Source organism: Atractosteus spatula, chromosome 8, assembly GCF_055471065.1.
Source record: "Atractosteus spatula isolate fAtrSpa1 chromosome 8, fAtrSpa1.hap1, whole genome shotgun sequence".
Classification (NCBI taxonomy): Eukaryota; Metazoa; Chordata; class Actinopteri; order Semionotiformes; family Lepisosteidae; genus Atractosteus; species Atractosteus spatula.
The window spans coordinates 21,091,555-21,100,498 of record NC_142713.1 but is presented as its reverse complement, the minus strand read 5'-3'; the positions used below and the strand labels follow the sequence as shown (position 1 = coordinate 21,100,498).

Here is an 8,944-nt window from a genome sequence, read left to right as displayed (position 1 = left end):
GATGTGTACCTGTGCCTGTGACAGAGATATGAATGTAGGATCTGAGCAAACAGTCTGGTCAAACAGATTGCTGGCTATCTGCCACAGAGACCACGAAGCGACTTCTTTCCTTTCATTGTTGTATTTTTAATTGTGTGCTTTCTATGAACAATTAAAATAATCATTCCGTAACCAAAGTTTAAAAAATGGCCTAAGAAAATGTTTTAATAATAAAGCTAGAATATAATAAAGTATTGAGTTGTTCATAACTCCTGCAGCATGTTTCCATCATCACAGTTGTGAGAAAAGTGAGAAAGTGAGAAAAGTGTCCTTTCTAGGGATTTGTTATGCCTAGTAATTAGTATCCCAGTAATTAGTTTCTCAAACCACAGTGAAAGAGAAAAAATAGCTGAACATTCTTCTCCCCTCCCCCCACATATTTCACATTAAGAACCATATTGTTGCCTCTAGTTGAACTGCAAATGTATACAATTCTAATCTTTGTCAGGCTTATACTTCTGTCTTGTGATGTGTAATTTTTGGAATGCTGTGGAAGAACAAAAGAGAAAATTTCAAGGAAAAGCACTCAATAGCTTTGTGTCATTGTTGGAGTCTACAATCTTACAGAAACCAATGGTTTGTAGAAAACCTTAATGCAGTTTTCATTTAAATGTCCAGGAATTTGAAGACACTTGAGTCTTTTGCAGTATGCAATAAGGTAGTTTTAGCTGTTTAAGATATTTACATAATTGTAAAGAAAAACTAAAGTATACATTTATTTCGAATTAATCTGTTAAAGGCATTTGCTATACTATACAGGAAATGTGTATGTTAACTTTATTCGTACCTACAGTATACTGTCATTTGCTAGCTTTCATTTTAAACTTTAGCTTAATGAAGATAGGAAGACGCTGTTGCTGAGCAACATGCTTTGGAAATCAGCCTGCAAGCAACTTTACTTTTTCACATACAGTACCAGAGACTGACAGAGAGTTGATTACACCAAACAAAATGATCTTGAACGGAGTATCAATGAATACAAAATCTAGTAAAGCTGCAGTTCAGCACTTCCAGTCTAGAAGGAGTTAAGAGCAGTTCCTGAATATCAGACAGGACGAGAGCATGCCCTAGGGGCCTATGGAGATTACAGCAGCCAAGGAGACATTCCTCAGGATCTCTGGACTCCAAAAGCTGCAGCCCAATCTGAGATTTTTTAACGTCTGCATATAATGTGGTATGTTACGAGAAACACCTGCCAGTCGGCACTAACTTTTATCAGAAGCAGAAACATCAGGAGATAACATCTGAAATGCCCAGACGAAAGGAGAGTGGAAGAGTAGCATACTTAGTTTCACAAAAAAGAATGAAAGAATAAGTGGCTGCAGGTATACTTTGAATTCTGACTGGAGGATGAGGTCAGTAAGGTCCTACTGGACCTTAGGGTATCATTGGTGAACTACATGTACCAAAAATAGCATTTCTGAAGCATTTTGAAGTTTACATTCAGAAACTCTGCTCCAGCCTCCTCAGGTCTACTGTGCCTTTTTGTGCCACGTTGCTGAATAACTCTGCTGAGTAACACTTAAGAATGATAAATGGAATTTACAGCACACTTCACCAGCTGAACACATGTAGCCAGTATTTTCTTTCTGCTCACAGTCTTTTAGTAAATATTTTCCCTCAAATGGAAACAGGAGCTCACAGGTTCTTTTTACAGCCCTCCTCATCAGACTTTGGAAACCAGTGAGTTGCTCAATTATACAACCACTTGTACACATTTCTAGATCCTCACATGTGTGAGCCAGTGTGAGGTATTTACATAGTTTAAAAGCTAAGTCTTGCAAACAGCTTTCGCCTTTTATCTGTCTAATTGTTTTCCTCCAAGAAAAAGATGATATGGGAAAAAAGCCCATTAATAAGATAAAAAGAAAACTGTACAGTATATTTCAGTGACTCACACATATTGCTTCAAGAAAGCTCTTATTTTCTGAGATTTCTTTGTTACTTTCTGGATGTAATTTACCTTCAAACTTTTGCTCTTTGAAAAATCTGAATGATTCAGCATTTTCCAGTTCCTCTATTCGTTTATTTTTAAATAACCTGTAACAAAAGTATTATTTGTTATAAGATAGACACCCTGCATGGATACAGTCCTCATAAAGGCTGCCAAAAAGTCAAAAGTAAATGTTTAAATTTACATTAAAAAAACAGCACAACACTTTTTAAAACTACAGTTTTTTTTTTTTGCCGAGGTACAGTATGTGTTAATTATTCCCCCATCAGCCTTTGTGGTGCATCAGTGACATCTAGTGGATACTATAACAAAAACAGTTCCTGATGGATCTGTGCAGTTGAGGATACTGTATATATCTTAATAAAATAATTAATTCAAATCAGTGTGTGAAGACTGGCAGGATAAATATATCTCACAAACATGCTACATACTTAAACATTTTCTTTAATCTTGTAGTTATCACTGGATGTTTGTCTAAAACCACAGAGCATTTAATATAAACTTGCAGGTGTACAGTAAATAAAGAAATTTCAATGTTACATTATTAAATAGAGTTTACGGAACATAAGAAATAGGAGGTTATTGTTTAGCCCAATTTAGCATTTTGTATTATCTTGCAGTGTTTTTTAGGTAAACAAAGACTTCATCAATAAACATTAATTTGTGCTTTGCTTACAAATAAAACAAACAAAAGCAATTTTAAAAGTTAGTACCTTCCTTTCTGAGAAATTGTATTTCTCATTCATGTATAATACCTTCACGAAAACACATTTTATTCTAATTTTCTAATGTCTTATAAATGTCAAAATATACCCAATATTTTAGAAATGTAATCCCGTCATACTGTATATCCTGGCTAACTTCTACAGGTGCACTATTGAGAGTATCCTGACTGGCTGCATCACTGCCTGGTATGGGAGCTGCTCCATCCTGGAGCACAAAATACTGCAGAGGGTGGTGAAGTCAGCGCAGCTCATTACCTGCTGTGAACTACCAAACATCCAGGATATCTACTCAGTTACTGTAGATGTCTAAAGAAGGCCAGATCAATTCTCAAGGATCCCAGTCATCCTAGTCATAAACCGTTTTCTCTCCTACTGTCTGACAAACGGTATCGAAGCATTCAGTCAAAGACCAACAGATTATGGAATAGCTTCTACTTCCAGGCAATAATACTTCTAAACAGCCAAGCTGCAGTCACTATCAGCAAATCCAATAAATGGTCAGGGTCACATGGACATGTAGTATTTTCATTGGATTTGGCATATTGTATATTGCACTTTTTGGACATAATACACTGTATACACCTTGGACACATAGCAGTTCTATTCATATTGAGTTTTACTTTGTTCTATCTTATTTTATTTTATTTAATCCTTATTGTGTTATTTATTATGTACAGTAATTTTGTATTGGGACTTTTAACTCATGTAATTTTTATTTTATTTCCTCCGGTGTGCTTGCAGAAAAAAAACATTTCATTGCCAGCAATTACTGCTGCACACCTGAAGAAGGCTCCACGGCCGAAACATTGTGTTCTCTTTCTTCTTTTTTTCAGCATGGAATAAACCTATTACTTGTTCCTTTGCAGCCTACGCATGCTGACACAGCTACCCACCTGAATTACTGCTGTATGCTGTATTGATGTACATTTGATAAATAAACTTTGAACTTTGAACTAAAAATAGCTCTCAAATTAATTTTATCAATGATCCGGTTTAAAGTATTTTGGAAATGTAAGAGGGCATCTTCCCATGTGTTCCCTCTATCATCAGCCTTTTTTCTATTATTAAGTGTCTATTAATTCTATCATTTATTAATTAAATATAATAATTTATGTCTTTATTGTGCGGTGCTTAATGGGTAGAACAACTGTCAAAATATACATTGTGTCATCTTGGAGCACAAGGCTTTCCATGTCTTGAAAAGCATGGTGAGGGTATTGCTTATAGGACTAGTTCATTGCAAATTTTACCACCACCACTACTACTACTAATAACAATAATTGGTTGATACAAAAAATGTCTCTCAACTATTTAAGAGATTAAAAAATAGGTGTCACAGAGAAAATCAAAATCAATTTGCCTGTGGTTAAGAGCTAATCTTGAGTTCAAACAAAAACCAGTGAATCAGGCACAATTTTGTTACGTCTTAAAAAATAATACCTGCAATATAACTCAGATTTAAAATGTGGTCCTAACAAGTTGAATTTATTTTATAGGTTAATTAAAAGGTTATTTCATAATTTTATGGTCCGTTTTCAGTTATTGTAAGAAAAACATTAAAAAAAACATAAAAAGATTATTTCAGTCTTTTCAATTAGTACATACTGTACTATGCAAATATTTTCTTTTACTGCGTGTGTTATGTACTGTATGTGTCTGAACATAATTTGGGAAGAAGTTCCATTTCTGTATTATTACAACAACATAAATAGTACAGTACATAGGTTTTGAAGGACATTAAATGGTTTATGTCAGGCTAACAATATAATAATTATAAATAGAAATCACTGCAGAAACAATATACACAACCTCTTCCTGAAAGATCAAAAACATATCACTGGGTGAGATCTTGGCCTGATATCATCAATCAACAATTGACCAAACATCAGAGAAAGTAGTAAAAGATCTCTTGTTATCGTTTAATTTCTTTATTGACATTTTCAGAATGGCTCTGTGACTATTGGTTGCATTTGTGGTATACAGTTGGTCATAAAATGTCCTGGCTAAATCTTAATATTTAGAAATAATTTCAATATTGTCTTCCAGAAAAACAATTATTTAATAAAACAGAAATAATTTAAATAAGCTTGTGGATCCTCACACGTAAGGAGAATTACTTAAAATTCTATTATAGGTTATTATAGGTTTATTTATATTTATAGATTTTAGAAACTTTAATATCTAAGGCAATCACAATACTGCAGGTCAAGGTACGTGATATCAGTCATCGAAGTCATGCTTTCCAAAGTGCCTCAAGGTTAGTACATACTGTACAATACTTTAGGTGTACCTGTATGTGCATGCTTATGTGTGGCAGAAATCAAATTAAGAAAGCAAAATGCAAGTTGTGACATTTAAAGACATTTTTTTTGTGAAATAGTGACATGATCTTCAGTATAAAGCTGACAATGAAAAAGCGAGTTTAAACCCAGTAACTGTCAAATTTTCAGGGAATTCAAGACAATACACTAAAACAGACAAACAAATAAAATCAAAAAATGTTTTCAGGTAAAAAATAACAGACCTAATGTCATTTAAGTACAAGGTAAATAAATATATATACTGTACATATTGTGCACCCTCCTGAGAAATATTTGGAAGTCTTAGAATCCATGCATTAATTTTCTAACCACTTAATCCAATTAATTGGAACCTTGCAAGAGATATCAGATAAATGGCAGTGAAAAAAGGTTACTTTCTTATAGGGAAAAGATTGCTCACATTTGTCAATGCATTGAATAACTGTTGATAAAATGCAGACACAATGAAAGAATGTGCACGAGATCTAGGCAAGTATTGTAGTTGACTCGATGTTATTTTTTATTCTTTTGTCAAAGGAATAAACAACAATGGATGAATTTCTCCAAAGCCAGATATGAAGAATGTAAAATTAAATTAGTGTAAACAACCACATTTCAATAGGTATTATTACACAGTATTCACACCTAATACAGTAGGATATTTAGTAGAAATGGACTATCTGAAAACCCCTAATACACCTGAATGCATTAGTATTAATGTTTCCCATGTCAATATGATTGTGCTCTAAATGGACAAGGACTAAATTACTCAGAAAATTCTTGTTTCCACAAAATGAGTTCCTGGGGATAAAGTGAATCTTATTATTATTTAGAGCCACTGAGTGTAGTGTAGCTGGAAGTTGTCTTGGGACTTCAAGGAGATTGTTGTAACTAATATCTAGATGGTGCAATGCAGATAGCCTTTTAAAAGCTCCAGCTGCGACCTTGACAATCTTATTCTTAGAAAGCCCAAGCTGCTCCAGGTTTGTCATCTTTAAGAAAGCATCTTTATTTACTGATGTTATTCTATTCCCCTCAAGATTCAGGGTCTTTAAGGCACTTGGAAAACGCTTTGGGATCTGATTAAGAAAGTTTCCCCCAAGATTAAGGTTTTCAAGTTTAGCCATGTAGCAGAAAGAATTTTCATCTATTCCTTCGCTGATGAGTTGGTTGTTGCTTAGATCAAGGTAAATCAGGTCAGAGTAATCTGTAAACATTTGGCTCAAAATTCTTTCTATTTGATTTCCTTTCAGATACAGTTCTTTGAGGTTAGTGGGGAGTTTGTATGGTGTATCCATCAGATAGTTGTTGTTGATACTCAGAGTGCGTAAATTAGTCAAGGAGCCAAAAACACCATCAGGAATAGACTCATTTGACAGGCTGTTATTGTTGAGGCTAACAATGTGCAAGTTTTTACAACTGAACCATACTTGCTCTGACATGACACTAATGTTGTTTCCATTCAGTCTCAGCTCTTCCAAGGTTCTGGGAAGATCTGTAGGGATACTGCACAGGAGGTTCTGCTCAATATAAAGCCTTTTCAGTTTCTCCATTCCCTCAAAAGCTCCTTCAATGGAGCTATCAGTCAAGCGGTTGTTGTTGAGAACCAAAAATTCAAGAGAGAGGTATTCATTTAACAGATCCAGCTGAATAATGTCTATCTTGTTGTTCATGAGAAGCATGTATCTAGCATTATATGGAATGCCATAAGGAATCTTATCTACCCCCTTGTCAGAGCATTGGACCACTCTGAAAAAGAAAAGAACAAACATTTCTAAAATTAAACAAAAATAGCATACATTAATTAAATGTTTTTAGATTAAATATGAATGCTTCAACAGACTTTCAGAAGTAAAGAATGCAATAAATGACAACACTGAAATCTCATAATAGAAGTAGCAATGTGTATACAAATACTGACATTAAGTGTTATACAGTAGTTCTCTTATAGCTATTGGTCAAATATAAAGAAATCTTACCTTCCATAACAAGCACATTCTTGAGGACAATAATTATCTTTAAAGTATGGAAAATATTGTGCCTTTTGTTTCTTCTTTTTGTTCACTTTTTTATATCCTTTTCTGTGGATCATTTGGTTCTTTTTTGATTTCTTAACTTTTTTCAAGTGCGAAAATTTGTTACCATTTGTTTTGTCATCACTGGGGGAGGAGCGCTCTCCCTTTTTAGATTTTAATTTTCGATTCAGTTTCTTTGTTTTTTGTTCTTCAGAGTGCTGGTCATGTTTGTCAGAGTCATTGATCTTCGTTATAGTTGGGATTAGCTCCCTTCTGGAAGCACTAGCAATGTGCTCGTCACCTTCCCTCTGGGAAGATGTTTTATTTGATGTCATGTTGAAAGAAAAGGTGAGGTTATGGTGCATGATTTTTGTAGACCGTGTTGATCCGTCTAGCAACCTCATAGTTTTAGTAATATCACTCTTCACTGGATTAAAGGTAAGGGTGACTCTGGATTCCAGCTCCTTAGATGCAAACGAAGCATTACTTCCACCTGAAATGTTACTTTTTATGTGAAATATTCCTGGTTCTAGAAGAGTTCTGTTGTCTGCAATCTTTTCATTTGCCTCTAATGAATGTCCTCCTTGGTCTGTCCCTTCTCTCTCTTGTTCTTGGCTTTCTGCTACCAAGGACAAAGGAAACTGTCTCACACTCTCTGCTGTCAGGTTAGAAGGTAAAACATCCATTGGAGCATTACTCCAGATATCCTCTGTTATCAAACCTAGGAAAACAAAAGTATTGTAATTTTTTCACATGTGAATGGTAAATTCTAAATATTATAAAATATTTTTATTGTTTTCAAGTCCAGAGATTTCCTTCTCCTTCTAATAACTTGACAGTGAAAAAACTGAAAATGTAATAACTTTCTTTTGTGTCTAAAGGTGCTGAATACTTACTGGATTTAAGCACACGTGAAATGGCAGGACAAATAAACACCCAAAACATGAATGCAAAAGGTCCCATTTTTCTTGGATCTGAAAGAGTGAAGAAAATAAGATGCAAAAGTGTATTGTTTTTTTTGGCATTATCATAAAGTTTAATAAAATGTGATGCCAAGGATTAATTTAAACATATTTTATTTCAATAAAAAAGAATCAGGTAATTTAAACAATTATTAATTTAAAATATTTAATGGTCTACTCTGGATTTTTTTCAATGTTCCATAATGAAATGATAAGTTAAAGACAAATTTTCAGGTAAAACTTCCTTTCTTCACCTCTGAGCCTAACCATTTCCACAATTAAACTTTATGCATTTTTACAAACGTAAAAGAAAGTAAATTCAGCTAATAATTAATTTGTCTGTTTGAAGTACATTATTCCTTGCTGATTTGCTTTCTTAAATGTATTTCAGGAAATGGCAAAGCAAATGTGTGCCAGGATCCAAAAGTATTAGAAATTCCATGAAAATGTGAAAACCATCCCAAATTACCAGAAGAAAAGTCTTACCTTGATGTTATTTTTTAAGTGTTCGGTATCCTGTATATCCTAAATGTATCTCTGCTGCTTCACTGCCCTGTGTGTTCATCCAATGACCCATGCAAACTAAATGGGTGAGCCAAGGAAAGAGCTGTTATTATCCTGTAAATTTCTAATTCATTAATGGAATTTTCACAGGTAAACAACGAAGAAGAAAACATCTCTAAGATCAACAATACCATCCTGAGATAAAAAATTCACAAAAGGCAAAAGTGACCTTTTAAGGACTTATATTCGCCTTAGCACTTAGACACTTGCAGTAAAACTGTTGTATTGCAGTCTGATGTTATTTTGATGGGGAAGTGTGGCATGTTTCAGGGTCTAAAGTTTCCCCACCTAACAATATTGCATCAGTCTACAAATGTGTAGTCATGTGAAAGTGATAATTCATGTTTTGCTTAAGTCTCTATTAGATACAGGTTACAATCACAGG

At 34.1% G+C, this 8,944-nt stretch overlaps 1 protein-coding gene across 1 annotated transcript; it reads right to left on the bottom strand.

Annotated features, from left to right (window-relative positions):
* Nucleotides 1-5,680: 5,680 nt before the first annotated feature.
* LOC148829281 (podocan) lies at nucleotides 5,681-7,996 on the bottom strand. Its single transcript, XM_088924372.1, has 3 exons — nucleotides 7,930-7,996; nucleotides 6,998-7,754; nucleotides 5,681-6,767 (listed from the first exon to the last, which is right to left on the bottom strand). The coding sequence occupies exons 1-3, from the start codon at nucleotides 7,994-7,996 to the stop codon at nucleotides 5,681-5,683; spliced, it is 1,911 nt and encodes a 636-aa protein (XP_088780498.1).
* Between the last annotated feature and the right edge of the window lie 948 nt (nucleotides 7,997-8,944).

What these genes read in the sequence shown, in the direction of transcription:
- LOC148829281 (XM_088924372.1), bottom strand. Translation starts at nt 7,996, where the DNA reads ATGGGACCTTTTGCATTCATGTTTTGGGTGTTTATTTGTCCTGCCATT. An exon ending in TTCACGTGTGCTTAAATCCA is followed by an intron (nt 7,755 to 7,929) that starts GTAAGTATTCAG and finishes TTGTTTTCCTAG; the next exon opens with GTTTGATAACAGAGGATATC. An exon ending in GAATGTGCTTGTTATGGAAG is followed by an intron (nt 6,768 to 6,997) that starts GTAAGATTTCTT and finishes TTTCTTTTTCAG; the next exon opens with AGTGGTCCAATGCTCTGACA.